The sequence below is a fragment of the Ogataea philodendri genome, assembly GCF_020536065.1.
Source record: "Ogataea philodendri strain CBS6075 chromosome Unknown scaffold11, whole genome shotgun sequence".
In the NCBI taxonomy this organism is placed as follows: Eukaryota; Fungi; Ascomycota; class Pichiomycetes; order Pichiales; family Pichiaceae; genus Ogataea; species Ogataea philodendri.
Window position 1 is genome coordinate 306,432 of NW_025763868.1, and position 25,418 is coordinate 331,849.

General features: G+C 49.9%; 21 protein-coding genes across 21 annotated transcripts; 11 read left to right on the forward strand and 10 right to left on the reverse strand.

Moving 5' to 3' along the window:
• Window position 1: 1 nt before the first annotated feature.
• Window positions 2-929, reverse strand: OGAPHI_001597 (uncharacterized protein; the record flags this gene model as incomplete). The annotated part of the gene is made up of 2 exons (XM_046202375.1): window positions 2-772; window positions 837-929. The coding sequence occupies 2 exons, from the start codon at window positions 927-929 to the stop codon at window positions 2-4; spliced, it is 864 nt and encodes a 287-aa protein (XP_046063739.1).
• Window positions 210-1,283, forward strand: OGAPHI_001598 (uncharacterized protein; the record flags this gene model as incomplete). The annotated part of the gene is made up of 1 exon (XM_046202378.1): window positions 210-1,283. The coding sequence occupies one exon, from the start codon at window positions 210-212 to the stop codon at window positions 1,281-1,283; it is 1,074 nt and encodes a 357-aa protein (XP_046063740.1).
• Window positions 1,284-1,285: 2 nt separating this feature from the next.
• On the reverse strand, window positions 1,286-3,337 carry OGAPHI_001599 (uncharacterized protein; the record flags this gene model as incomplete). The annotated part of the gene is made up of 1 exon (XM_046202379.1): window positions 1,286-3,337. The coding sequence occupies one exon, from the start codon at window positions 3,335-3,337 to the stop codon at window positions 1,286-1,288; it is 2,052 nt and encodes a 683-aa protein (XP_046063741.1).
• On the forward strand, window positions 1,836-2,333 carry OGAPHI_001600 (uncharacterized protein; the record flags this gene model as incomplete). Its single annotated transcript, XM_046202380.1, has 1 exon — window positions 1,836-2,333. One exon carries the CDS (start codon window positions 1,836-1,838, stop codon window positions 2,331-2,333), a length of 498 nt encoding a protein of 165 aa, XP_046063742.1.
• Window positions 3,338-3,552: 215 nt separating the features above from the next.
• On the forward strand, window positions 3,553-7,194 carry OGAPHI_001601 (uncharacterized protein; the record flags this gene model as incomplete). The annotated part of the gene is made up of 1 exon (XM_046202381.1): window positions 3,553-7,194. One exon carries the CDS (start codon window positions 3,553-3,555, stop codon window positions 7,192-7,194), a length of 3,642 nt encoding a protein of 1,213 aa, XP_046063743.1.
• Window positions 7,195-7,217: 23 nt separating this feature from the next.
• On the reverse strand, window positions 7,218-9,056 carry OGAPHI_001602 (uncharacterized protein; the record flags this gene model as incomplete). Its single annotated transcript, XM_046202382.1, has 1 exon — window positions 7,218-9,056. One exon carries the CDS (start codon window positions 9,054-9,056, stop codon window positions 7,218-7,220), a length of 1,839 nt encoding a protein of 612 aa, XP_046063744.1.
• A 384-nt stretch (window positions 9,057-9,440) lies between these two features.
• OGAPHI_001603 (uncharacterized protein) lies at window positions 9,441-10,715 on the forward strand (the record flags this gene model as incomplete). The annotated part of the gene is made up of 1 exon (XM_046202383.1): window positions 9,441-10,715. The coding sequence occupies one exon, from the start codon at window positions 9,441-9,443 to the stop codon at window positions 10,713-10,715; it is 1,275 nt and encodes a 424-aa protein (XP_046063745.1).
• On the reverse strand, window positions 9,506-9,766 carry OGAPHI_001604 (uncharacterized protein; the record flags this gene model as incomplete). The annotated part of the gene is made up of 1 exon (XM_046202384.1): window positions 9,506-9,766. The coding sequence occupies one exon, from the start codon at window positions 9,764-9,766 to the stop codon at window positions 9,506-9,508; it is 261 nt and encodes an 86-aa protein (XP_046063746.1).
• OGAPHI_001605 (uncharacterized protein) lies at window positions 9,914-10,615 on the reverse strand (the record flags this gene model as incomplete). The annotated part of the gene is made up of 2 exons (XM_046202385.1): window positions 9,914-10,286; window positions 10,365-10,615. The coding sequence occupies 2 exons, from the start codon at window positions 10,613-10,615 to the stop codon at window positions 9,914-9,916; spliced, it is 624 nt and encodes a 207-aa protein (XP_046063747.1).
• A 110-nt stretch (window positions 10,716-10,825) lies between the features above and the next one.
• On the forward strand, window positions 10,826-12,694 carry OGAPHI_001606 (uncharacterized protein; the record flags this gene model as incomplete). Its single annotated transcript, XM_046202386.1, has 1 exon — window positions 10,826-12,694. The coding sequence occupies one exon, from the start codon at window positions 10,826-10,828 to the stop codon at window positions 12,692-12,694; it is 1,869 nt and encodes a 622-aa protein (XP_046063748.1).
• A 105-nt stretch (window positions 12,695-12,799) lies between these two features.
• On the forward strand, window positions 12,800-13,771 carry OGAPHI_001607 (uncharacterized protein; the record flags this gene model as incomplete). Its single annotated transcript, XM_046202387.1, has 1 exon — window positions 12,800-13,771. One exon carries the CDS (start codon window positions 12,800-12,802, stop codon window positions 13,769-13,771), a length of 972 nt encoding a protein of 323 aa, XP_046063749.1.
• On the reverse strand, window positions 13,772-14,641 carry OGAPHI_001608 (uncharacterized protein; the record flags this gene model as incomplete). The annotated part of the gene is made up of 1 exon (XM_046202389.1): window positions 13,772-14,641. One exon carries the CDS (start codon window positions 14,639-14,641, stop codon window positions 13,772-13,774), a length of 870 nt encoding a protein of 289 aa, XP_046063750.1.
• Window positions 14,642-14,759: 118 nt separating this feature from the next.
• On the reverse strand, window positions 14,760-15,881 carry OGAPHI_001609 (uncharacterized protein; the record flags this gene model as incomplete). The annotated part of the gene is made up of 1 exon (XM_046202390.1): window positions 14,760-15,881. The coding sequence occupies one exon, from the start codon at window positions 15,879-15,881 to the stop codon at window positions 14,760-14,762; it is 1,122 nt and encodes a 373-aa protein (XP_046063751.1).
• OGAPHI_001610 (uncharacterized protein) lies at window positions 15,256-15,570 on the forward strand (the record flags this gene model as incomplete). Its single annotated transcript, XM_046202391.1, has 1 exon — window positions 15,256-15,570. The coding sequence occupies one exon, from the start codon at window positions 15,256-15,258 to the stop codon at window positions 15,568-15,570; it is 315 nt and encodes a 104-aa protein (XP_046063752.1).
• A 471-nt stretch (window positions 15,882-16,352) lies between the features above and the next one.
• Window positions 16,353-17,963, forward strand: OGAPHI_001611 (uncharacterized protein; the record flags this gene model as incomplete). The annotated part of the gene is made up of 1 exon (XM_046202392.1): window positions 16,353-17,963. One exon carries the CDS (start codon window positions 16,353-16,355, stop codon window positions 17,961-17,963), a length of 1,611 nt encoding a protein of 536 aa, XP_046063753.1.
• OGAPHI_001612 (uncharacterized protein) lies at window positions 16,565-19,041 on the reverse strand (the record flags this gene model as incomplete). The annotated part of the gene is made up of 3 exons (XM_046202393.1): window positions 16,565-16,768; window positions 16,863-17,918; window positions 18,130-19,041. The coding sequence occupies 3 exons, from the start codon at window positions 19,039-19,041 to the stop codon at window positions 16,565-16,567; spliced, it is 2,172 nt and encodes a 723-aa protein (XP_046063754.1).
• A 526-nt stretch (window positions 19,042-19,567) lies between these two features.
• OGAPHI_001613 (uncharacterized protein) lies at window positions 19,568-20,734 on the forward strand (the record flags this gene model as incomplete). Its single annotated transcript, XM_046202394.1, has 1 exon — window positions 19,568-20,734. One exon carries the CDS (start codon window positions 19,568-19,570, stop codon window positions 20,732-20,734), a length of 1,167 nt encoding a protein of 388 aa, XP_046063755.1.
• A 97-nt stretch (window positions 20,735-20,831) lies between these two features.
• On the forward strand, window positions 20,832-21,782 carry OGAPHI_001614 (uncharacterized protein; the record flags this gene model as incomplete). Its single annotated transcript, XM_046202395.1, has 1 exon — window positions 20,832-21,782. One exon carries the CDS (start codon window positions 20,832-20,834, stop codon window positions 21,780-21,782), a length of 951 nt encoding a protein of 316 aa, XP_046063756.1.
• An 8-nt stretch (window positions 21,783-21,790) lies between these two features.
• OGAPHI_001615 (uncharacterized protein) lies at window positions 21,791-22,408 on the reverse strand (the record flags this gene model as incomplete). Its single annotated transcript, XM_046202396.1, has 1 exon — window positions 21,791-22,408. One exon carries the CDS (start codon window positions 22,406-22,408, stop codon window positions 21,791-21,793), a length of 618 nt encoding a protein of 205 aa, XP_046063757.1.
• Window positions 22,409-22,506: 98 nt separating this feature from the next.
• OGAPHI_001616 (uncharacterized protein) lies at window positions 22,507-23,625 on the forward strand (the record flags this gene model as incomplete). Its single annotated transcript, XM_046202397.1, has 1 exon — window positions 22,507-23,625. The coding sequence occupies one exon, from the start codon at window positions 22,507-22,509 to the stop codon at window positions 23,623-23,625; it is 1,119 nt and encodes a 372-aa protein (XP_046063758.1).
• A 28-nt stretch (window positions 23,626-23,653) lies between these two features.
• On the reverse strand, window positions 23,654-25,381 carry OGAPHI_001617 (uncharacterized protein; the record flags this gene model as incomplete). Its single annotated transcript, XM_046202398.1, has 1 exon — window positions 23,654-25,381. One exon carries the CDS (start codon window positions 25,379-25,381, stop codon window positions 23,654-23,656), a length of 1,728 nt encoding a protein of 575 aa, XP_046063759.1.
• Window positions 25,382-25,418: the final 37 nt, after the last annotated feature.

A 25,418-nucleotide genomic window follows, 5' to 3' on the forward strand; every position in this document is an offset into this window, starting at 1 on the left:
CTCACCTATCCAGCCAATCGACAACGGCAGCTCTCTCTTTTTCTGGACCGCCTTGGCCTTTCCGACCTTTTTCTCGTTGCGTTTCGCAAACTTGGCGTTTGCCTTTCTCTGTTTTGGAGTTTGCAGCGCCTAATGTTAGTAGCGGGAAACGTGTCACGTACCATTTGGTGAATAAAAACAGTAATTTTTTCGATATTTTCCATTTCTTCATGGCTATTGCGTATCCCAAAGAATTCGACACCCTTACACTTGACCCGCCCCAGTTCCGGTCTGTGCTTGTGGAATGGGACGTGGACGGGCCGCGGCTCGCGTGTGCGCGCACAGACCGCTCGATCAAGGTCTCGCGAGTGGACCATGTCAAGCAGAAGCTCGAGGACTCCATAGTGATTGGGGCCGCACACGAGCACCCGGTGGTGTGTTTGGCGTGGGATCCGCGCAAGAACGGCCGGCTGGTATCGCTCTCACAGGACGCCACGCTTAAAGTCTGGGAAATCAAGGCCAGAACACACAAACTGGTGAGATCTATAAAATTGGCATGTGCTGCTCCAACCAGAGCCCGGTTTTCGCCCAACGGCCGGTTTCTTGCCGTCACAGACTCGCTCTCGTGGCTCATGGTGCTGGACTCGGCCAGTCTCCAGCTGGACACCGCCATCTCGATCCGCATCAGCACCCAGATCTGCGACCTGGACTGGGACTCGGCCTCCCAGACACTCGTTCTGGCGCTCGCGAGCGGCCACGTCCAGCTGTTCCGACTACAACGCTCGAACGGGCTCTACAAGATCGAGCTCGTGCAGTCGCTGGCGCTGTCGAGCTCGCAGGTCACCTCCATAAAATACGTTGCTACCAAAAACGAGATTCTGGCAACCACCCAGGACGGCAACATACTCACCATTGACGCCCAGCAGCTCGTTTGCACGGCATCTACTCATAACCTTGATGACTCGCCCACAGACGTCGATCTGCGTTTGCCGGCGGCCGCGATTTCGTATCATGACAATAACGTTCGTATATTCGATATGGACGCGGGCCAGGAGCTGTGCGAGGTGAAGAATAGCAGGGGCGCACTCGCACACGCCAAATTCCACCCAGATACGCGCCAGGTGCTGGCATTTATTGACGGCTCCGGCAGGGCTACCGTTCTGGTGCCCAAGAAAAAAACGGGACCAGCCCGTGTTCAACAACGGCCTGCTCCGCCCAGACCCCGTGTGGCTCCAATGGCCGCAAGACCCCAACGGGGACCCGACCGTTTCGAAAGACCGCCGTCCAAACGCACTAAGTACTAGATTCAGCGCAGAGACGCCGGCTCTGGGAGCACGATCTCGTTCAGCTGGTCGGTCGAGTCCAACGGAATCACCAACGACTGCTGCGACAAGGAGGGCTCCATGTTGTTGTATGCAGGAGGAGACAGCGCGCCAACGGCGTTGTAGGTGGGCGGGACCTCGTCGTCCCAGGACATCCCCAGCCCGGGTCTTTCCATTAACACGAGTCTGAACTGCATTCTCAGGACTCTGGCCACTCCGGTGGGGATTCCTGTTCTGTGGTTGTACGGGTCGCTTCTATTGCCGCTCACGTGATCGGGTCCTGTTCCGCCGTCGTTGTGTTTGGAGGCTGTGGAATGGTGTGTTGCGGAACTGTTGGTGCTGTTCTGGCTGGAGGTGCCTGTTTGCACTGGAGAAGTGTTCATCGACGTGATGGCGCTCAGATACGCCGACGAAGGGGTCGGAGACGCCGTGGCCCGGTTGGGCTGGGCGTTTGTGTTGTGCATCATCTCCTCAGCAACAATCACCTCGAGCACCAAGTTGTGGTGCACAAAAATGCCAGCCTCGTAGTCCTCAATGTCACAGGCGCAATTGACTCCGCTTTCGGGCTCCAGCTTGAAGATTGGCGACTCGCAGTTCTGCGAGTTGATTGCCGAAAGGTTGCTCAGCGAGGCGTTCAATCCCATAGAAATTAATTCCATCAACGAGATATCGGCCACGATCTCGATTCTGCCCTTATTAGAGAAATCAGACTTCCATCCGCTCTTGAGCTCTCCGGACTTGATCACACGGATCTCCTCCACGTACATCGGGGTCTCTGTCTCGGCAGGCGTCGGGTGGGGGTCGTTGCTCATCGACGCAGACAACGACGGGGTCATTTGTGGCGCGATCTGGTTCGAGATCTGGGGCACGATATTTTCTGCTCCCGAAGCAACAGACCACGACGAAGCCACGGGGGCCAGGTCGTGCGACGCCGAGGGCGTGACATCGTTCGACGCGGTCTGGTCAGCCGTCTCTGTAGGAACCTCGTTTTCCTCGGTGACCTCCCGTCTCCGAGGATTCTCAAACGTGTAATTGTAAACGGGTTTTCCGGGACCGCCACAGTTCTTGTACACTTTGCGGCCCTTGTGGGACCGTTTGGTGTGCTCGACAATGCTGGCATACTTGCTCTTGTGGGCATCGCAATGGTTCACACGCACCTTGACGCTTTCCTCGAGCTTCCAATTTAATTTCCGCATTCTCCATCTCCGTTCAGCGGAGCAGACGTTGTCCATTCGGATTTCCACAGGGAAAACAGACTTCGGGTACGCCACGTTGGGGATCACCGCCGTGGCCGTCACGTCGGTGGGCGGGAACACCCGCAACGAGTTGCGGTCCTGGCCTCTGGTGAGAGACCGCCGTATCATGACCGGCAGACCGAGATTGATCTCGTCCAGTTTTCCCTTAGTATTCACAAACGTAGTCTTGCAAATGAGCTCGTAGCGGATCGAACAGGTCACGTTAGACAGCACAGCCGTGGCTGGAACCGTTCCTGGAACAAGATGGCTGAACGGGAAGGCGTGCGAGGAGCCCTTGGCGAAGTTGGATGGACGAGAGAGCACGTCCCATTTGGCCAGCTCGGTGGTCTTGCGACGACAGTCTGCACACGAGTCCATTGTGCTTGAGCTGGCCTCAAAAGGACGGCCGTAGTCGATGATCTGGATAAACGAGAGCTGGACATCTCTGACCTCAACATAATCTGCTTTCGAAACTGTACCGACTGTATTTAACGAATTGACAGATCTGATGGAATTGCTTGGAACCAGCGCCACTCCGCCAGATGCAGCAGAATTCTCATTTGGGAACACGTCCAGAACTAACAGACCACTAAATATCGCGCTCGATCTATTTTCCGGCAGACCATACAACATCAAAGGAGGAGACTCTATCTGGATGGATATTTGGAGCCCTGCAAAAGGGTTGGTCTTATTGAGATTCGGCTTATGGTATGGGTCTGTATGGGGATGAAAACCCTGTTGTGAAGGTTCCTGCTTAACAGCATTGCTTATTCCAGAGAATAGTTTGGTGAACGAGGGCATAAACAAGGAGAACTAATTTTTTAGTGTGAAAATTGCTTAAATGAACTAATGAAAATAGAGGGTAGTATAATTTCCAGCCACACTCAAAAAAATTTAAAAAAAATATTTACACTGATGCACCAGCCACGGAGTCAGATGTGCCAGTGGCTTGAATACAGACGCGTCTTGAGGGATCAAAAGTTTACTTCTTGTTTTTAATCGTTTATTGTTTGAAGATGGCGATTTCCAAAGGATTGGAAACGCTAAAATTCAACGACGCGCTTGTTGGCACGGTCAACAAGCCAATTCCAACAAAAGATCTTGTTTTGAGACTCCAACAGCTGCAAAACGAGCTCTCTTCTTTGGACCAGGATAAAGTCGATCTCAAGTCGTTGGACAAGATAAAGGATTCATTGATCAACAAAAAGCTGGTGAAACACTCAAATAGTGGCGTTCAGGCATACTGTGCTTGTTGTTTGGCCGATGTTCTCCGTTTCTACGCCCCAGACGCTCCGTATAACGCATCGCAACTCTCGGATTTGTTTGGGTTGTTTTATTCTCAGTTCAAACAACTCAATAACCAAGACGGCCCATACTACCATCAACAAACATACCTTTTAACAAGACTTGCCGAGACGCGTTCGGTTGTCCTGATCACCGACCTTCCTAACTCGGAGGCTCTTGTGGAGCAGATCTTTGACATTTTCTACAACTTAGCGTCCTCAGGAACCTTCAACAGCAGACTGGAGCCGCTGGCCTGCGAGATTCTCAGTGAAGTCATTGCAGAGTCCAGCACAATCCCTACGAAAACTTTGAAACTGATTTTGAACAAGTTCCTTGCCAATACCATGGTTTTGAAAAAAGGTTCTACTTCGATCCCTGGGTTTAAATTCACTCTGGAAATTTGCAACTCCAACGCCGACAGGATGTCGCGTTTGCTCACACAACTTTTCTCAGAAACGATTTACGAGGCAACAAGAGGAAAGGAAAACGAAGACTATGACGAAGACAAATCCGACATTAATAAATTGCTCGAACAGCTCAAAAAACTGCACACTTTGGCCATAGAATTGTGGAAGTACGTTCCAGAGATGCTTTCGTCTGTTATGGGACTGATTGACAACGAACTTGATGCCGAAGAGGAAAAGATCAGGATCACTGCTACCGAAACTATTGGCAAGATGTTGGCTATCCCGAACTCTCGTCTCAACTTCGCGAGCGCACATAACGATACATATATGAACTGGCTCAAGAAACCACTGGATAAGTCGCCTCACGTTAGAAGCTTCTGGGTCAAATCTGCCATTCAGGTCATTTCGAAAAAACCAAGCATTGCAAGCGAACTTTCAGGCGGTCTTGTCAAAACTTTGGTCGATAGCGATGAAAGAACAAGACTCACAACCGTCAGGGAGCTCTCAAACATCAACCCAAGCGTCTTTATCTCAAAGGTTGCTAACAAAACAATAATGAATACTTTGGGCCAGCTGGTGAGAGAGAAACACTCAGAAATCAGAAGTTCCTGTCTCCAGCTTCTGGGAAACATTTATGACTCCAACTTTGATCTCCTTTACAAAGGAGATCCAACACTCGACCAACTGGTAGGATGGATTCCCGACGATGTGCTGAAGCTGGTGTACATCAATGACAAAACTGTCAACGCCCAGGTCGATTATACCCTATTTGAACTGATCTTACCATTTGAAGAAGACCACTATAAACGTGTTACGAGACTACTCACGGTTGTCGATCATCTTTCAGAAAAAGGCCGCAGCTCGTTCTACGCGATTGTCAAAAGGCAACAGCAGTTATCCAAGGCTGTGAATCAGCTGCTCACTCTTGCTGAAATGAAGCAAACCGAGGAAGTCTCTTCAAAGTTTGAGAAACTTATCAATTGGCTGGTTGCTTCGTTCCCTGAAACGGTTGACTGTCGAGCAGCATTGAGACAGTTGGTCAAGCTGAATAATAAACGCTATTTCAAGCTGATTAGGGTCTGTGCGGATATGAAGTCGGATTACAAGACAGTGTCAAGCTCCACGAAAGAGCTGTTCAATAAAGTGAGCGAGCTTAAGAATATCAAGATCGAGGACGAGCAAAGCGTCTCTCCTCACGACATGCTATTCACCGTCAAGTTGCTTGTTTACCGGTCGTCTGTGATCTTCTACAACCAGAACAATATTGGACATATTCTCAAGGCTACCAAGGACTCGTCTAACCAAAACAACAAGATCGCTCAAGATATCCTCGAGAATATCTCGACCGTTGTTCCTGAAGTTTTAAGTGCAAACATTTCCACGTTAGTGCAAGCACTTCTACACGGAGAAGACATTGGAGTGAAGGACATGAAGGCAATTTATCAGTTTGGTAAGAAGTTTCCTGATTTGTTAAATCCTGGTGATGATGAGGAATATATTGAGAGTTTGAAAAAAATTGCCATGAATGGTTCTCCTTCTGAAGCCAAATACGCAGTCAGATTACTTGGGCAGGTTCCTCGGAGCGTGACAAGAGAAGTTGTTGTTTCTGAGATCATGGACGAGATTTGGCCGCTCGATCTTGCCAAAGCGAACCTCAACACTTCGCTTGCAACCATTTCCGAGCTGTTCTTGACAGATTACAACGTTTTGGAAGATAAGACCAAAGAGCTTAGTTCTGTGCTTGCATCCCAGATTTTGCTCATGAATCAGACCGTTGGAAAAGAAGATGAAGAAGACGCCAACGGATGGATCGCCGATAACGAGTTGCAAAATAACAAGGACTGTCACTCAAAATTACTAGCCATCCAGATCTTTGTGAATTGGCTCATAGCAGTCGAGGAGGCAGAAAACGCCGCCAAAGTCGCAGAGCCTGTTTTCAAGCTTCTCAAGTCGATCATTGGCAATGGTGGAGAGATCGTCTCCGTCAAGTCGGAGACGTACCCTACTCCAAAACAATATCAGTCAAGATTGAGATTGGAAGCAGGAACTAAGCTATTGAAACTATCGAGATATCCAAAGTACAATTTCCTTATTGAGCAGGAAATGGTCAATCGGCTGATCTTGTTGATCCAGGACGAGAACGAGAATGTTCGTGCCCAATTCATGGCAAAGCTCAAGAAGAGTTTGACGCTTGGATTGATCTCTGATCGGTTTTACCCTCTGGTCTTCTTCATTGCTCATGAACCGAACGCGTCGCTTCGTGAGGACACAAAGACATGGGTCAGATCGATGTTCAAGAGAAAACTGAAGACTAACAAGAACGAATTGCTATTTGAGAAATCCTTTGTCCGGATGCTCAACATATTATCTCACCACCAAGAGTTTTTGGAGTTACTGGAATCATCGAAACAGGACTCGAATTATATTCCGGTGTTGAACTTTGCGCTGACATACATTTCATTGGCGTTGGATTTGATCTCCAATGCCAACAACATTTCGCTGCTATACTATCTTGCTTCTCGGATGAAACAATACAGAGATAGACAGACTCCAGAGTTGTCTCCGAACATGTACCTAGTGTCTGATCTTACACAGTTCACCATCAAGTCTTTGTGCAAACACAAGAGTTGGAGTTTGGCAACGTGGCCAGGAAAGTTGACACTTCCAAGCGACTTGTACCAATCGATTGGCGATTCAGAGCAGCTCCATGAACTTTCTGTGAAATCATTCATTCCTGAATCAGAAACCAAAGCATTGACGGATCTTGTGCGCGATCGGATCAAGCACCTTTCTGGCTCCTCTCCACAAGCGGCAGCTGTTGCAGTGGAAAGAAAGAGACAGCTGGAAGAAGAGGAGAAGCCAAAAAGCAAGAAACCCTTAATCAAAGCCGAGCCGCAACGGAGAAGCTCGATCCAACGTGCTACCGTCAATTACAAGGAAGACGAAGATGAAGAATATGTTCAATAACGTATTATACATGCAGATTGATCCTATGATTGCAAAAACTCGAGTAATTTCTCGTGCCCTTTGAGTTCCATTAGTTTCTTAACAATCATCAAGTCGTGAAGTTCCTGTGTCGACAATTCCTCGTTTTCGATTCTATACTCATCATCGATTTGTTTGAGTAATTGGTCAAGGTTCAACTTTTTCTGTTTATTGGTGATGATCGATCGCTCGCTCAATCTGGACACACCAACAAGGTAATCTTTAAGATCGGGAGGCACTTGCTGATAGATCTTGAGATTTTCCGAGTCCTGCTTCCGTTGCTGAACCTCCTGTTTCGATTTGGTTCCACGAATAAAGTCCAGGATGATTGCCTCCTCTTTAATCTGGTAGGTGACGTTTTCAGTCTCCTCGGCCTTGGTGTTCTTAACCGTCTCCTTATTGAGTCTATACGCCGTTCCATCGGGCGTGCTTCGAAACTGGAATATTGGGTCCACCGGGAATCTGTCTTCAAGGTCAAATTCGTCCACGTCATAATCTTCCACATTTATAATCTCAATATTAGAATCCTTTGGAGCTTTGAAATTGCGTGTGAGAGCAACCTGGACCTTTGGCTGATGTCTGAGCTTGCGTCTGCTCTTGTTGACCGTTTCGACGTGATTCGGACACATCCATTTGGAGCCCAGCATCTTCACCGACGTGAGAGGCGGGTCCAGACAATCAAGATGCCATGCCAACGAACAATAGTCGCATCGTGTCAACAGGCGGTCGTTGAGTCCGGATTTGGCGCACTTATAGCAGAACAGCGGGTTCCCTTCCTTGTCATAAACGTTCGTCAACGGATCTTGCGACTCTGCAAGCAACTGGCTATATGATTTGAAAGGTTTCATGCTGTCGTCTTCGAAATCGCCGTCCTTGTTCATGGTGACTCCTTCGAACGCCTCGGCAACCTCGCGCGGAAGTCGGAAGGCTAGCGGGTTGTGAGTCTGCAGATCGTCCAACAGCGCTGAAAAAATCCCAATGTGGTGCTTTTTGGGTTTCTGTCGCGAGGCCATGCACTCTTTGCAGAACCAATGATCGGGCAGATCGGCCTCCTCTGCGGGAGGATCGAGACACTGGAAATGGAACGAGCGCGGACATCCTTCGCAGCACAAAAATAATCCCGTAAGTCCGCACGAGGAGCAAAAATCATAGTTGTTCACCGTTGGATCTTCGGTGCTGTCAGTTTCTGCGGGAACGGGCTCTGGCTTTGCCGGCAAACCAAACCCTATTGCGCTGGTCTTTTTCCGCGGCGACTGCTTGATTCTCTTGGACACCAACGAGACGTTATTTGCTGGTTTCCCGCGTTTTTTGCTCGCTTGCTTCGGCTGTCCATTGATTTTCGTCGGCATTGGTTCTCGGGACTGTTTTGGAATGGGCCGCAATTTACGATGGTCGTGGTCTCTTTCGGTGCTTAATTTTGTGACCGCCTCCGACTCCTGCGTGTTCAGCTTGGCTCTATAGTTTGATTCAGTTGTTGCGAACGATTCGTCGTCGTCCTGTTCGGAAAGTTCTGGTGTAGACGACCGTTTCATCGGTTTTCCTCTTCCTCTGCGTCTTGCTCCAAACGCTTCCTTTTTGATTTTGAGCGACGGAGGCTCCTCCAGCGGCTGTCCCGTCAGGGCGCTCGTCAGCGGCACAGACTCGTTGTCCAGGGCCCAATCTGCGGTCGATCCGTTCACCTCGTCCTGCAACGTTCTTTTGGTGTTTAGCGACGCGTTTTCCTCCCAATCAACAATCCCCTCCGACTTGACGCTCCCGGAAGACCCCCTGTCCCGCAGTTCGCGCCGCACTACCGGCTTGTTCGTCTTGGCGCCTTTGATTCTGATGCGCGGAGCGTAAACCATGATGGTAGAGAAAGAAAAAAAGTTTGAAAAGTCGCGTCGATCGGCTGGCCGGTTGCAGATTGCAGGGGACAGCGTTGGCGATCTGGCGCGTGTGGGGTGCTTCTGGCGGACAGATGGAATCCAGAATACCACAGAGAGCTATAAACGTCAATCACAGCTACACTTTGGTTTGTAAGAAGGGGTGTTATCGAGATAACTGTTAAGGGATGGAATCGACAGATCGCACACTACATAACCACACAATTTTGCGTCTGCAGCTCGGACGTGGCCCCGCGCACAGTTCGGACTCCAGCACGAAAATCGCTCCGTGAGTCATTTTCATTGGTTATTATATAACCTATTTCGCTATCTCTAATCGAGCTCCAAGAAAAAATAATTTTCATCATGCGTAAGTTCTCCTCTGCAACCACCCTGCTCAATAAGTCCCGGTTTGTACCAACGTCCGGCTCCTATCCCCAGGGATACAATGTGGGTGCCATAGCAACCGGCGTCAAGAAAGCAGACGCCCTGGACCTGTCTGTTCTGTCGTCCACGGTGCCTGCTTCTGCAGCAGCTGTTTTTACCACCAACAAAGTATTTGCGGCCCCTGTGCAGGTCTCCAGAGACGTTCTTTCCAAGACCGGCGGTAAAGACATTGGTGCCATTGTGATGAATAGTGGCTGTGCCAACGCAGTGACCGGAGAAGGCGGTCTCAAGGACGCAAGAACCATGGTTAGCCAGGTGAGTCACGACCTGGGAATTGCTCCCGAGTCTGCTCTGGTTATGTCCACGGGAGTTATAGGTCAACGTTTACAAATCGACAAAATAACCAAAGGTATAACCGAGCTCACATCTTCCAAGCTCGGCTCGTCCCACAATCACTGGCTCGAGTGTGCAAAGGGTATCATGACCACAGACACGTTTCCTAAACTTGTGTCGAAGAGCTTTGAGTTTGACGGTGTCAAGTACTCGATGGCTGGTCTATCTAAAGGTGCTGGTATGATCTGTCCTAATATGGCTACATTGCTCGGTTTCTTCGTCACTGATGCTCCAATTACTCCGTCTGCCTTGAACAAGATGCTCAAATACACCGTCGACCGCTCGTTCAACTGTATTGCCGTCGACACAGACATGTCCACCAACGACACGATTGCTGCCATGGCTAACGGAGCTGCTGGTGGTGAGACCATCACCGAGGACCACAAGAACTTCGAGGCCTTCCAGGCTGAGATGCTCGCTTTCGCCAGGGAACTTGCTCAATTGGTCGTCAGGGACGGCGAAGGTGCCACCAAGTTTATCACTTTGAACATCAAAGACGCAGCAACGTACCAGGACGCCAAGCAGGTTGCAAACTCCATTGCCAACTCTTCGCTGTTCAAGACAGCAATGTACGGCAAGGACGCCAACTGGGGCCGGATTCTTTGTGCCACTGGATACTCTGGTGTTGATGTGGATCCATTCAAGATCAGTGTTGCATTGAGCTCGGCTGCTGGTGAGGTGCAGTTATTGTCCAACGGGGAGCCTGTTGCTCTGGACGAGGCAAAGGCTGCCGTGATTCTCGAGGAAGAGGATCTCAACATCGAGCTGAGTCTCGGAACCGGCGGTGGCCAGGAATGCCAGTTCTGGACCTGCGACCTGTCTCACGAGTACGTTACCGTGAATGGTAGCTACCGTTCATAACTTTGAAAATTATAGAAGTAAATTATTTTATTTATCTTTTTTTCTGTCTAGTTATGTTTGAGGGTTCCTCAGGCGGCCAACCGCCTCCGCAACAGCAAATGACGCCGCAAATGATCATCCAGAATCTCATGCGCATGGATCCTCAACAGAGAAACGCGGTGATAATGAAAAACCCGCAGTTACAGATGTTCCTTCAACACTACGAACAACAAAGGAACGCAGCTCTCCAACAACCAATGAACCCGCAAATGCAAGCAAAGATGATACAACAACAACAACAGAGACAGATCCAGCAGCAGAGACAGCAGATGTCGGGCCATATTCCGGGCCAGATTCCTGGCCAAATGCCGGGCCAAGTGCCTCAACCCCAAGTTGGCCAGAAAAAACCGAGTCTCCAACAACAACAACAACCTAAACGCATGGTTCGCAAAAGAAGTTCTGTTAAGGACCCATTAGATACTTCTGGATCCGCAGAAAGCCCAATGATACCCCAGGGAGTCCCATCGGTGCCGCCGGGGCCCAACATGCCGTTCCCTCCTAATCGTGTCCAGTCCGAGATACCACCGGGGGTTCCAGGCTCGCAGCAACAGATTCCAATTCCTTTGCCGGAGAGGCTCCAGGACGTTCACAAATGGTCCAAGGAGCTGGAAGAGGAGGGTAAAGAGGTGCCTACGTCGATTCGCGTGTACGAACAGATGATAGACCGCGACCTGGATTACGGCCATCGGAGTGTTGCCGAGTCAAAGAAACCGTTCAACGCAGAACTGCTCAAGAGCATGTCCCGCGACCTCAAGTACTATCAGACGGTTAGAGACTCGCGGCTCAAGGCAATTGGGCTCTCTGACGCCGGAAAAAACATTGAAAGCATTTGGGGTGACGGTTATTCTGGCTATGGAAATGGTTTCAGTGCAGGCAAGACCCGGCTGGTGTTTCCAAAGAACAGAAAAAGACATTCCCGCGTTCCTGAGGATTACATTCCTCCGGAGGCGTACGAAAAGCAGGCTGTTAAGCCTGACGAGCTGGTTCCTATTCGTCTTGAGTTTGACGTTGATAGAGACTCGTTCAAATTGAACGATACATTCCTGTGGAACTTGAATGAAGGTGTTATCACAGTGGAGAGGTTTGCTCAGATATTAATGGAGGATTATCGATTCCCGAACGGCCAGGGCCACAATTTGGAGAAAATCGTGAGCAGCATCAAAGAGCAAATCAGCGAGTATCATCCAATGGTGTATGGAGACTTCAAAGGTTCTGACATGCGACTACCGATATTTCTGGACATAACCATCGGCAATAACCATCTGGTTGACAAGTTTGATTGGGATATTGCAAACTCGGAAAACGATTATGAAGAATTTGCTCGAGTCATGTGCGACGAAATGGCTCTACCTAATGCGTTTGTGACGGCCATTTCGCACTCGATCAGGGAACAGTGCCAGATTTACGTGAAGTCGCTATTTTCCATTGGATACAAGTTTGACGGGTCTGCGGTGACCAGTGAGGAGTTCAAGGACGTTATTCGGTCGTCTCTGGACGCCCAGTCGGTGATCCGGCCCCGCACACAATTGCAGGAGTACACGCCTTCTTTGCAAGAGGTTTCGTTTGATACTCTGGAGAAACTTACTAAAGAAAGAGAAAGAGAGTCTCGTCGTAAGAAAAGAGGCCAGACCCGTGTGGGGAGAAGAGGGGGAGTGGTTATGCCGGATTTGCACGATTTACCAAAGACGTACCGGACCCCTGTTCCATCGACTGTTCTACCCTCTGGAATTGACTTGGGTCCTCCAGTGGATAGCTACATGGACTTCCCGTTGCAGGTGGAGGTTCCGGAGAAACAGCTGCGTGATCTGGAACAACATCGTGCGAGGGAACGTGCGGTTGCCAGCGGAAGCGAGTACGATGGGACGGTTACAGGCTCGAACGGTGTGAGCTACCAGATAGATTCTCACCGGGCGATGGTCAGAATCAGATTAAATAACTAGCTCTATAACAAAGTTATTTTTTTTTGTCTAGAAATACTTGGCTGCTAATCGGGGGCGGAGCTTTACAGAAATTATTTTATATTTCCTACACATCCATAACTTCTCATGGTTAATGACATAGAGCTTAATAGCATACAAACAGTCTCGGGAACGGCTCATGAGCCGACTCAGGACGCGTTGCTAGATTCCTTCAATCTTTCCAGTCCCGTTGAGGACGATACTCGCCTTCAACAAGAGGATTCCTCAACGCAGGCATCCCAAGCTTTTACGACCAGCATCGAAAACCGGCTTGCTCCCGCTGAACCCGCCGAATCCAACGCTTCCACTCTCACTACAGTCAAGAACCACGTCCGCTACATGCTTACGAATGCGCCTCTTCTTCGCTTTGTTGTTCCGCAAAATCGCTACAACTCGGTGCGAACGTCCGCGCCGTCTGTTGGTCCTGGCCAGGACGGGGTGTTCAGCAACCTTTCAGCCAAGCCGAGCGTGCAAACCGGGAACGAGCCGTCGTACCAACTGCCGTCTTACGACGAGGCCTCGCAGGACCCTACCCCTCCGTATTGGGAGGCGTCCATTATGGCAGGCTTTGACGACGAGATCTTTGTTGACGGTCTGCCGGTTGGCAACATCATCAATTTCCTGTGGAACATGATGGTGAGCGTGGCGTTCCAGTTCGTCGGCTTTGTTATTACTTATTTGTTACACACGTCTCATGCTGCTAAAAATGGATCCCAGGCAGGTTTGGGAATAACTTTGATCAGCTTCGGATACAGCTCGATTCCGATCTCTTATGGAAGCAACGCGCAACACGAAGAACAGAGATTGGAGCCTGTTTCACCAAACATCATCGATATAGACTCGTCCAACGCGCTGGACGGAGACTTGGACAAATTCACTTCGAAATTGCCGCTTTTAGAAACGTCCGAGGTTGAGGACCCGACCTACTGGAACACTACGCCTGTCTTCTCGTACGCTTTGATTGCATTAGGAATCTTTCTAATTGTCAAAGCTCTAATCAGCTTTTCCAGAGCGAGAAGAGCAGAAAAAGCGATTTTACAGCCACAACTTGTCGTCTAATCAGTTCATTATCAAAAGCATTTTCTCGTAAATCGTGAAGACGATTCCTCCGCTCAAAATCAGCCGTCCCAAACGAGGCGTGGCGCCCTTCCAGAAGGTCATCAGTCCTTCCTCTTTGAAAATCTTGACAAAACAGTTGGCTGTGCTCGTGTACAGCTTGTCCGAACCAAGAGACTGCATCCGTGTCTTGACCGTGTCGATTGGCATCGTTGTGTACACTGTGACGACTCCGGCAAACGCTCCCAGCAAGAACGTCAACTGACTGCTTAATGGTTCATTTGGCTTTGCTCCCGTTGCCTGCTGCAAGAAAGTTTTGATGCTGTTGTATGCTCCGAGTCTGACCGCAGAGTTGGCTCCCTGTCTCAAAGCAACCGGCAATAGACCCTGGTAAAGACCCTTGATTCCCAGATCTTTCACCAGTCTGACGGTCGCAAACCCGGATTGGTATTTCGGGGTCGCGCTACGTTTGTCGTCGATCATGGCCGTCTTGATGGCCTCTGCTGGGGTCACCGCAACCACACTTTCCAGCAGTCCGGCTCCGAGTCCAGCAATCACGCCTCGAGGTCCACTCAACTTTCCGTCCTTGTCGACCAGCTGTCTTTTGATTGCGTCGAATCCCAAGAACCGCACAGAAGCCTTGGCTGTGTTTCCGATCACAAACGCCGGACATCCAACGTACAGAGCTCCTATTCCCTGTGTTCTGGCCACGGTGTAGATCAACACCAGCGGGTTTCTGGACATCTTGGAGCTCTTGTCAACGAGTTGGAGCCGCGTCTTGGCAAACTCGAACGGGTAGGTGACAACTCCCTCGACAGCACCAGCCACTCCGCCGGCTATGAACGATTTAAAAGGATCTGGTTTTTCCGGCATTAAAGATTTTCAATCTGTGAATATTTTTCAATTATATTTTTTTACTCATTTCCACCCCCCTTTTTCGTTAGTTTGATTTTTTTCGATTATCTATGTAGCTGAGCATTTTCATTAATTATTAGCTCATTTCGTCCTCAAACATGGCGTCGTCCAGTTCTTCATCATCATCGTCGTTGTCCTCCTCCTGGTTGGCCCGCAACTGGGCGTAGTAGGTGGCCAGGGCGTCCAATTCCTCGGCCGTATCGGCAGTCTCTGGCGATGGAGAGTCCTGTGGAGTCGATTCCACCTCTGGGGTTTCTGTTTTGATCGAGTCTTTGGACTCCTTTTTAATTTCCGACCCGGACGGCGACTCCGACCCGCTCAGAAGAGGCTTGCCAACAGTGCTTTCCACGTGCCACGACGGAAGAGCGTTCTGCCGCAACGTTTCTGACTTCTGTTCCTTCATCTCGCGATCCAGCTTGGCGTCCTCGTCGTCTGCCGTGATCGACACATGAACCGTAGCCTGCGACTTCTGCGCAGCGTTCTGTAACGACTGTGACAACCCGGCCGCTTTATTCGCACGAGAAACCTTCGAACTGACCGTGTACGAAGCAGTAGAACTCGAGGTGGCAGGAATGGCCTTGACCAACGACGACTCGAAGTTGTTGTCCTCGATCTTCATGTTGTCAATCTTCTTGAGCGACTCGATGATCGGCTCGATCTGCGACATGAGCCGTTCCAGCTTCTCCTGTCCCTTCTGCGCCTCCAGTCCAGAGTCGTCCTCGATCAGCTTGTCTCCGCAGACAGAACACTCGAACGACGTCTTGTCGTCACTCAGAAGCGACGAAGCGTCCAAAAGAGAGTATTTCGTCCGACAAGACGGACACATGTACCCCTGTGGGTCGCTCAACTGGTCCACCTCGTCCTTGACCATCTTGACCAGAAAATGAATTTTCCACTTGATGGCATCGATTGCGTCGATCCAGCGGATGAAAAAATACGTCTTGGCCATCATTCTGTACTGAGGCGAGTCCTCCTTTTGCGTGTAGGCCACAATGAGACGGTCTTCCAGCAATCGATTGCAATACGACCGAAACACCTTCCGATGCATACACGTCAGCTTGAGCATGTCCTCCTCGTAGACGACCGAGTGGAACAGCAAGACCTCCATGATCAGCACACACGGCGCTGCATAGAACGCCCGTGTGGCGATCCGTAGCAGGTTCTTGACCTCGTTCTCAGACTCCTTTGATTGAGACATGGCGAGAAAAAATTCACTGGACGATCGTCCGGCTTTCTACCTGTCGACGCAAAATTTCTACCAGTACAGACAATCAGCCTGTGGTTGCCCCAGTAACCGTAACGCCTCATTTTAGCCAACCGCGCGTTGCCATGCTGGTTGTGGCTAGCCAGTTTCAACCATGCGGTCACGTGAACAGATTACACCACCCCTCCATCTGAAACTGGAAGTACCACCATAGTTATATCGATGCGGCCCACGGATTGCAAATCCCCCAGTAAGTGCGAGTCATCTCACGCGCAGACATTTCATCGCCCTCCGGTATCCTGTTTCTCCTTTAGGCCTTATCACGTCAATCTTATCAGTCGTGCCCCAGCTTTTCCTGTTTGGGATTTGCCACCCAAAAAATAAAAGAAACGCAATAACCTCCCATCTGAGCAAATTCCTATTTCTCTTTCTTTATACCATACTCCTCTTTTCCATCTCTTCACTATGAAACACGCAGTCGCAGTTTCCTTGGTCGCGGCAATGGCCGTCCAAGGTCTTGTTATCCCTCATTTCGAGGACATGCCTCAACAGGTTGCCCTGGTTGCACAGCCTCACCAGGTTGCTCAAGCTCACGAGGTTGCCCAACAAGCCCTCCCAACCGTTTCTTTGCTTTCTGTTGAGAATTCCAGACCATTGGTCACCTCTCCAGTTGCTTCTCAGAACATCGTGCCAAACTCGTACATTGTCGTGTTCAAGAATGGCGTGTCTTCAGACTCTGTGGACTTCCACATGTCCTGGTTGCAAGATATCCACGCACAGGCTTTGCAGGCTTTCGAGTCGAACCCAGAAGAGGCTTCCACATTGGGCTTCACCAATGAGTCATTGAACCTCACCCAAATGTTCAAGATTAGCGACTTCTTCTCCGGCTACACCGGCCACTTCCCAGAGTCTGTTGTCGACCTTATCAGAAGACACCCAGACGTTGCATTCGTCGAGCACGACTCAATGGTGTACGCATCCAAGGAGGAGACCCAGGTGGGTGCTCCATGGGGTCTTTCCAGAATTTCCCACAGAGAATCCCTCAGTCTCGGAAACTTCAACCAATACATCTATGACGATATCGCCGGAGATGGTGTCACCTCCTACATTATCGATACTGGTATCAACATCCACCACCAGGAGTTTGGCGGCAGAGCAAAATGGGGTAAGACTATCCCAGTTGGTGACGCCGATGAGGACGGAAACGGTCACGGAACCCACTGTGCAGGTACTATTGGTTCTGAGCACTACGGTGTTTCCAAGAACGCCAACTTGGTTGCAGTCAAGGTCCTTAGATCCAACGGTTCTGGTTCTATGTCCGATGTCGTCAAGGGTGTCGAATTCGCCGCCAACTCCCACCTTGCTGAGTCTAAGGAAAAGAAGGCTGGTTTCAAGGGTTCCACCGCCAACATGTCTCTTGGAGGTGGTAAGTCGCCAGCTCTCGACTTGGCCGTCAATGCTGCTGTCAAGGCCGGTCTCCACTTTGCCGTTGCTGCTGGTAACGACAATGCTGACGCTTGCGACTACTCTCCAGCTGCCGCAGAATCTGCTGTCACTGTTGGTGCTTCCACGCTTTCTGACTCCAGAGCATACTTCTCCAACTACGGTAAGTGTGTTGACATCTTTGGTCCTGGTTTGAACGTGCTGTCCACTTACATTGGCTCCGAGACTGCCACTGCCACTCTTTCCGGAACTTCTATGGCTTCTCCACACGTTGCTGGATTGTTGACCTACTTCCTTGGTCTGCAACCAGACGACGACTCCGCATTTGCATCTGCTTCGATCTCTCCTGCTCAATTGAAGAAGAACATCATCAAGTACGGTACCAAGAATGTTTTGTCGGACATTCCAGACGACGGAACTCCAAACATTTTGATCTACAACGGAGCTGGCAAGAACTTGACTGATTTCTGGAACACAGACTACGAGTACACTGCCGAGCACTCTTTCAAGGACGACTTGGACAAGGCCCTGAAGATTGTGTCTTCTGTGGAGATCGACCTGGAGGGTGTCAAGGAGAAGTTTGACGAGCTTTTGAACGAGGTGCAAAATGACGTCAAGTCTTTGTTGAACTAGTTAAAATAATCAGCGGAGCCGGTTCTTTGTTTATTGGGTTTTAGTTTAGGATTGAATCATTGCTATTGGGGATGGATTGCACGAATATGTTTCACTGCATTGATTACCTTAGGTTTCGATCTTTTTATATGAATGCATTAGTATTAGATATCTACCATGAAAATACCCTAGTGATATTCCATAGAGGTTGGAGTAGAGACGTCAATCCAACGTAGACACCGTATAGGAACCTAATGACCCATGCGTACGCGAAGATCTCCATGACAACGACGATTTCTGGCGGTAGCAACGGCATGGAGTAGAGAATTCCAAACAGTTGGAACAGAACGCCAACAACCGGGATGAACTGGAGCGACGATTGGATGGATTCATGGATTTTGAAGATGGTGGATTGAAGTTGCGGTTTGGACGGTTGCGATGGTTGTTGATGAACAGGAGCCACCATCTCGACTACTCGTTCTCTGTTTTGAAGTCCTTTCTGTCTGTCCGGGTACTTGACTCCGTTATTGTACCACATATAATCTCTGAGGTTCTTATCGAAATCTGTTCCTGCAAACTTCGAGCCTGTTGGCTGTTGTCGGTGGGCCCTGGGCCTGTCTGCTTTCACTTTGGAGCTGATTTTCTGGAACCACTCTGTGGGCCCGTTATTTGATCTTTCGAGGAACGACTCTCTGAAAACCCGTTCTTCGTCACCATTCGAACGACGTATCTCGCGCATCTCCCGCTCGACCTTTCTGTTGGACGGCAGCGACTGTCTGTCGAAAAGCTCCGGCATTTGGGGCGGTGCTACCGTGCTATTCTGACGCTCTCTCCACTCGTCGTTACGTCGCTCAAACCTACTCACCATCGGCATCGACGGGATCTTGGTGCCCGAAATGTTCAAATCGAGGTTCTTGCTGCGCCGTTTGCGATCCACCATCGATTTGAGCCAGTTCTTCTTTTTCTTGGTGAATAGCTGGTCTCCGATCTGGTCAACCTCGCCAACGCTCTCGTCCCCACGAGCGACGCTGAACTGGTAAAACTGGTCGGGCGGGTCGACCGACTCGACGTCCATGTCTTCGTGGTAACTATGCGACATGGGTTTATCTAATTTATTTGATCCGTCATTTATCACAACAAACTAGACAAAAGTTACCCTGCCAGCTTTTCGTGTCCCAAATAAACAAATAAGTAATGTTTTTTTTTTCCTCCATGTAGAATAACATGAGTGTTTTTCTTACGTGTACGGGTGTGCAGCTATCGACCGCAACCGGCAACTTATTGTCCGGGATATGGGGCCGTGAGCCGTCCGATGACGTGCCCTGTATGTTGCACATGAGCAACTCGATCGTTTCATAACGAAAACCGCGTTCTTGTCAACTCCAAATAGCCAAGTAACTCAATCTCCCATGTGTGGCAGCACCTTCTGCATTTCTACTTAAAACTGTAAATAATAATATTTCTAAGGACAAAAAGAATTTATTATTTACCTCCTTGTTAGCCGAGGTTTTGTTGTTGTTGGACAAGCTTGTGCGTCGCATTTCTCCAAACAAGGAACTAGTGTGCCCTGATTATCAACTGTTTATCAAAGGGCTAATTGATAGAGATTTGTCAAGTTGCACTATATGAACACATCCGAAACTACGCCAACAGGACTTTCCAATTCCGCGTCCAGCGAAGAACAACAACCAGTCATGAGCCAGATAAGAGAACCAACAACCCCGTCTTTGAAGAAGTCGTCCTCGTTCACGTCCCATCCGTATCCCCAAACCCCGGAACGAACGCCTCACCAACTAACCTCCGAAGAGACCCATGAAACGCCCCTATTGTCTCCAACTGCCCAATTCAATTCCACCACCCCGTCCAAACGGCGCAGCACAGACTTCTACAGCCTGCTAAAGTCTCCGGACCTTAATAGAAACGACGATTTGAAAAGACGCTCGCTGGAATTGAACAAAATTATCAACAAGAGTCCGGATAAACTTAACAACTACATTTTCCACGACAATGCGTTGAAATCGCCCAAACGCCAGGCAGCAGCCACTTTCAGAGTCCACAAGAAGAACGACACAGAAATAAAGGAAATCTCGGAGAACCTCAAGACGAGGCTCAACTACGCAAACGTGAAAATTCAGCACGGATGGTCCGCAAAGTCGATCTCCGAGCTCGAAAAGAACCTCGAGGAGGAGAAGTCTCGCAAATTGCTCACATCCAAGGACAAGGAACAACATCAGGACTTTTGGAACCTGAAAAGCGACCAGCTCCCAACTTATACACAGCCAGCTACCAGTCCAAGCCACAAGGCAAGTGCTCCATCCACGCCGCGTCGGAAAACTTCGAGGCTCAAGCTGGACGAGGTGGCGAGTAAACAGGGCTCTGCTGAGTCGGCCTTGTACAAGGCCTTATCTCCCGAACGTCCCAAGCTGAAGATCGACTCTGCGCCGATCCTGCCTCCTATTAACAACCATCACCGATCCGCTTCCGACAGCAAGTTGGAGCAGGAAGCCATCATGTCTTTAATTTCGCTCTCTTCGCCCGTCAAGTACTCCGGTTCGCAGTCTCCGTCGCCCCCTCGTCCTGTTGGACTTCAAAAGCCGCCCACTTTACATTTTGAAAGACCACGACGCAGAGCAGAAGAAAGTACCGATGAAGAAACAGAGCTCGAAGACGAATCTTCTGCACGCAACCGGATATTTCGCTCTCCGCCAAGAAACGGTCTTAAAGGACTCGGCCTGAGTTCGCGGGTTGCTGCTGATGACGACGATAAAACGGCTAGTGACTATTCAGAATGATTAACAAGCCGCGTCGATCGGCGTGGATATGTTTTTTTTATATTTACTGGAAAGGACGATAATTAATATTTAAACATCTCTCTTGTTTAACGATTAGATGAAGGATACCGTGAAGCCGTTTCTGACCCATCACGAGGATCTCGTTTTGGACGTCAAGTACGATTATTACGGGCGCCAATTGGCCACCTGTTCTGCGGACCAGCATGTCAAGGTGTTTGACCTTGACCCAGAGACCTCATCGTGGACGCTGAACGACTCCTGGAAAGCGCACAATTCTACCATCGTCAAGGTCGATTTTGCCAACCCGGAGTTTGGCCACTTGTTGCTGTCGATTTCGTACGACAGAACGCTGAAAATCTGGGAAGAGAAGTTCGACGAGCCAGCAGGCTCTGGTCGCAGATGGCGAAAGCTGTGCACAATTGCAGATTCGCACGGGCCTCTTTACGACGCCTGTTTCGCGCCTGCCCATTTGGGGCTGGTTGTGGGAACTATTGGGTCGGACGGGAAGCTGCGAATCTATTCGTCATTAGACCCCTCGAATCTCAAGACATGGACTCTGGTTCACGAGATAAACGTTCTACACTCGTCTGTGGCGTCGCATTTGCAGAGCGACTTCTCGCTGTGTTGGTGTCCGTCCCGGTTTTCCGGTGAAAAGCTCGTGGTGAGTGCATTGGATCAAGCTTACATATATTACAAAGACGAATCGGACAACAAGTTCAAGCAGGGCGTGGTGCTTCCCGAGCACAACGGGCTGATCCGGTCTGTTTCGTGGGCCCCATCCATGGGGCGGTCGTACCACCTGATTGCAACGGCGTGCAAAGACGGGTTCATGCGGATATTCAAGCTGGTGGAAAAACGCGGCAACGAGTTCGAGATCGAGCTGTTGGCCTCGTTCAACGATCACAAGGGAGAGGTCTGGAAAGTGAGCTGGAACCTCACGGGGACGGTTTTGAGCAGCTGTGGCGACGACGGATCCATCAGACTGTACAAGTCCAATTATGCCAACAATTTCCAATGTATGAGTGTGATTAGTGCGCAGCCCAGATAAACAGCCGGCTAGAAACACTTTTCGGTGATATATTTGAGCAGTTGCTCGAACCTTTCGTCGCTGAGCTGGTCGCGCATCTGGTCGAGACTCTCCAGCTGGCCGATCGACGTCTCGACGCTGCGGAAGTTGTCCACGCTTTCGTTGTGGAGCTGTTTTATCTGGCTCACCAGCGCACTATTTTCTGACTTGAGCGACGCCAATTTGGTCGCCAGCACGTCGATGGATCGCTGTTTCAGGTTGATCAGCCGGTTTTCCACAATCTCGTGCGGCGCGAGCCGGTGTATCTCAAAAGCAGCGTCTTTTCGTGTTTGCCGTTGTTGCGACTCGTACACGATCTCATCGAGCTCGTTGAGCCTCTGTTCAAGGTCCTTCTCCTCATAGATGCCCTGGAACTCGTCCAGAGCCTTGGACGTCCACATGTCTGTGATCTGCTGCTGGAAGTCTGCCAATGTTGCGCGGTCCACCTCCGGATAACACTCAACAAGCTTGTCAAGAGTGAGTTTATTGACGGTTTCCTGCAACGAGAACTCGGCCGCCTTTCGCAGCCCGTCGAATCGCACGTATTTGAGCGGCTGGTCGTGGTGTTTTGCTGTTCTGCTTGCTCTTCCACCCGCTTTGGCACTCATAGAGAATAACTACTGTATATTATTTGTTTACAAGTTACACAGCCTGGGGAAAAAAATAATTCACAAAAATTCCAAAAAAATTATTCAAGTAGCTGGAAATGAAGCTTTTGGTTTCTGCCGAGGAATCGGGCGCTTTGAAGGAGATTGTTTGCGAAAGGGGAACAGACACCTCCAAACAACAGGCTGTGCAGCCATCTTCCATCAGAACCGTGTGTCAGGAGACCAGAGACACCCGGGTGCAGATCTTCATTCTGTACGAGAAGTATCTGATTGCGGCCAGAAAGGGCGGTTTGGTCACGATCTACGACATTGGGGATAAATATACAGAGATCAAGAGGCTTGAGGGTTTGTCAAACTCTCCAGAAGACGTTTTTGTGGCGCTTTTCCAGCTCCATGGGAAAATATACGCTTGCACAGAGGAAGGTAAAGTTTCCATTGTTGAGCCGGAGTCCTGGGCCGTGGAACATGTCAGCATCAAGGGTCCCATCAGCAGTTTTGTCGGAGACCAGTTCAGACCCGACGTGTTTGCCTATGGAGGCAAGGAGAACGATCTGGTTGTGATCGACCTGGCCACCAAGAAAGAGCTCTACAAGGTCAAGAACGTGCCGAATAACAAGTTAGACCTGCGCGAGCCCGTGTGGATTTCGAAGATTGCATTTGCGACCGAGAAAGACGACAAAAAAGACGTCTACAAACTAATTACAGTGACCAGGTACGGCCAGGTCAGATTTTACGATTCCGCGCACGGACGGCGACCAGTGCTGAACTTCAAGCTGAGCGACAAGCCGCTGATCACGCTGGCAAAGCTCGACGACCACTCGATTGTTTGTTCCGACACGCACACCACAACGGCGAAATTCGACTTCAAAACGGGCAAGATGCTTGGCAAGTTCCAGGGCGCTGTTGGGTCGATTCAGGCGATCGACGTGCACTCTGGGCTGTTGGCCACCGGTGGACTAGACAGATACGTTCGCTGTTTCGACCTGGAATCAAGAGAGGTGGTGGCAAAGGTGTATCTGGGGACGCAGATTAGCGACGTGCGCGTGGTGGAAGCAGAGGAGCAAGAAGTGGCAGCAGAGTCTGCTGCCGAGCAGAAACAGCCAGCAGTTGAGGAAGAAGAAGACGCTGAGTCGAGCGACGACGACGACGACGACGAGATGTGGCAGAAACTGGAAACCACGCTGGTGGAAAAGAGAAAAAGACGGAAACTTAAATAATCGCATCCTTTAAAAGTACACATGCTAATTAGTTGAATTGTTTGGCCATTTTGCGGTCGTGGCCCGTCTTGCGGTTGTTGCGGCCGCCCGAGTGGCCATGGCGGGGACGTGATGACGACCGCGACGAGTCCGGGGTATCTGGTTCCTTAGGCTGTTGATACTTGGTTCGAGAAAGCGTTCCGTTTAATGAGCCACCAGTGTCCAGTAGCTTCTCCTCCAACAGCTTGAACCGGCGCGGCTGGCGCTCGAGCATCCGCGCCCAGCCTTCGAGTTGCTCGTCGGTCCAGCCCGTCTCTTTCTTCAGCTGTCCTCTATAGTTTGAGTATCTGGAGCTCCGGTCAAAAACCTCAGGGTTGCTCTTAAAGATCTGCAACAGTTTCAGCTCCAACGTCTCCATCGAGTCGTCCTTCTCGCGATTACCGTTCGTGCTCTCCGGGAACTCCTCGTCTTCCTCGTAGTCCTCGTTTTTCTCGGAGCTTTTCGCTCCCTTGGTGAGCTCCTGGTCGTCGTACGTGTCGTCCGGCTCGTCCTCGTCAGACTCGTACAAGAGTCTCAATGCATTCTCCAGAGTCTTCTTCTTGAACCGCTGCTCTGTGGCGGTGTCCATCTTCATGGAAAACTGTTTCTTCCCGAACTGAACGTCCTTTTGCGCCTGTGGCTTCCGGGCAGACTTGTCCTTATACTCTTCTACCACCTCGCCTTCAAGGACTTTATTCATCGCCTGCTCAACAGTGTGGTACTTCTTCAAAAGTGTTTTGCATTGGCCCTCGGTCAGCTGCGGAAACACGTCCAACAGGCTCTGGATCTTGTGCTGGTCAAAATTGTCCTTCTGTTTGAACAGCTCCTTGCGCAGATCCGGGTTCATGTCCTGGAACCGTGACGACAGCACTATCCGCGAGGTCAGCGGGTATTGCTTCACAAACGCTGCCCGCGAACCAACTTTCAGGTCGTTAACTAGCCGAACAACCTTGGCAGTTGTCAAACTGACCAGCGATACAAGCAGGATCTCGAAACATTGCTGCGAGTGCAGAGAATCGCCCTTGTTGTACAGCTCCTCAATAAGCTCGACCCAGTAAACGTTCACAAACCGTTCGCTGAAATTGTCCTGCTGTGCTTTGCCGGCAAACACTCGCTGCTTGTTGCTACCGGATCTGCGGATCTTCTGGCCCAGCAGCATACTCAGCGTTTCCAGGTCGATTCTATTGAACTTGGCGTTTCCAACACGCAGTTTTAAATAGTCCTGCAGCGACTTTATCAACGAAACGTCGTCGGACTTGGAGTTCAGTCGAGACTTGACTGTTCCTTGGACCAGGCTCCGCACCAAACTGACGTTGATCACCGATTGATTCACGTTGGAGTTCTCGTACGCCAATCGCAAATACACTTTGCAAAAGTCCCAGACCGAATCGCCGCTCAGTTTCAGGTTCACCAGGTTGTACGTCTTGATGAACTGAAATACTATCAACTTGAGAGTCTTTTGGTTTTTCACAATTTCCGGGTTGATTGCACCCAAAGAAAAGATCTTGGTAGATTCCTCGCTCGTTTCCGCCAAATAAACCTTCATAAACGTTGTGAGCTGCTGTTGACTCTTGGTAGACAGTTTGACACCTTTTGTAGTGGAAATGATAATCAACTTGCGAAACAACTCGATATACGACTCCAATAAATGCTGCCATATGACGGGATCCTTGTCGATCAGACTCGATCGCAGCTTGAACGGCGGAAACGCCACGATGGGGATGTTCAACTGGTCCATCGATGATGTCTAAAATGAGTCTTTGTTAATATTTTCC